We start from the raw sequence: 1,081 nt of genomic DNA on the forward strand, positions 1-1,081 counted from the left end.
CAACAACAGCCACACCCTGGGAGCCCGCCTGCCTGGCGGGGTGGAGTGTCGCTTCAAGCGAGGCCCAGCCATGGCCTGGGAGGGGGAGCCTGTGCGTCACGTCCTGGGGGGCAGCCTCGGGGACCCCAGAGCCCGGACTGTGTCGGTGCCCCTGGGCGGCCGCGTGGCCCGCTTTTTGCAGTGTCGCTTCCTCTTTGCTGGGCCGTGGCTACTCTTCAGTGAGATCTCCTTCATCTCTGGTAAGCCCTGATGTCGGCCTAATCCCCAGCTCCGGGCTGCCAAGCACAGGCCCCGAGATACCCACCCCTGGCACCCACCACCCAGGAGACTTCCCAAGCAAGGGGTCTCCCAAGTGATTGCAACCCTCCCCCTCCCACCTGTCTGCCTGTCTTTGGTGAGACCCCCAGCACTGATGTTGAGCCAGTATGACGCTGGCTGCTAAACACCGAAACACTGCTGGTTGGGAACTAGCCTCTTCTCTGAGCCCCTGGATATTCCCACAACCCAGCACCTAAAAGGTTAACGTCCACCACAGCCAGGCCTCCAGAGCCCGGCCCCATCCCACCTCCGGTTCTGGTTGGTTGGGACATGTGTTGAGTGTCAGCCTGTTCCCACTGGCCTCCTCCCTGGTTCTGCAGTCCCTGCCCTACCCTGGGCTGCCCGGTCTGCCTCCCTTTCTTGTCTTCCTTCTCCCCAGATGTTGTGAATGAGTCCTCCCTGGCTCTGGGGGGCACCTTCCCACCAGCCCCGTGGTGGCCACCTGGCCCACCTCCCACCAACTTCAGCGGCTTGGGTGAGCAGCCTGGGCCTCCTTGGGGTGGGTCCTGTGCTCCGCTGCCCCGGGCACCCCAGCATGGGTGGGGAGCCTCCTGCTGCTCTGACCCTCATGCCCCCCCAGAGCTGGAGCCCCGGGGCCAGCAGCCCGTGGCCAAGGCAGAGGGCAGCCCGACGGCCATCCTCATCGGCTGCCTCGTGGCCATCATCCTGCTGCTGCTGCTCATCATCGCCCTCATGCTCTGGCGGCTGCACTGGCGTCGGCTCCTCAGCAAGGTGGGCGGGGCTCCGGCTCCTCAGCGAGGTG

The 1,081-nt window shown here is 65.5% G+C and overlaps 1 protein-coding gene across 1 annotated transcript in view; it reads left to right on the plus strand.

Moving 5' to 3' along the window:
* Nucleotides 1–1,081, plus strand: part of DDR1 (discoidin domain receptor tyrosine kinase 1) — a 19,091-nt gene that overhangs the window by 11,867 nt on the left and 6,143 nt on the right. The window contains exons 7-9 of the mRNA XM_015570996.1: nucleotides 1–239; nucleotides 698–793; nucleotides 899–1,050. Of these exons, the coding sequence (XP_015426482.1) occupies nucleotides 1–239; nucleotides 698–793; nucleotides 899–1,050 (487 nt within the window). The remainder of the gene's footprint in view (nucleotides 240–697; nucleotides 794–898; nucleotides 1,051–1,081) is intronic.

Source organism: Myotis davidii, unplaced genomic scaffold (assembly GCF_000327345.1).
Source record: "Myotis davidii unplaced genomic scaffold, ASM32734v1 scaffold988, whole genome shotgun sequence".
Lineage (NCBI taxonomy): Eukaryota > Metazoa > Chordata > Mammalia > Chiroptera > Vespertilionidae > Myotis > Myotis davidii.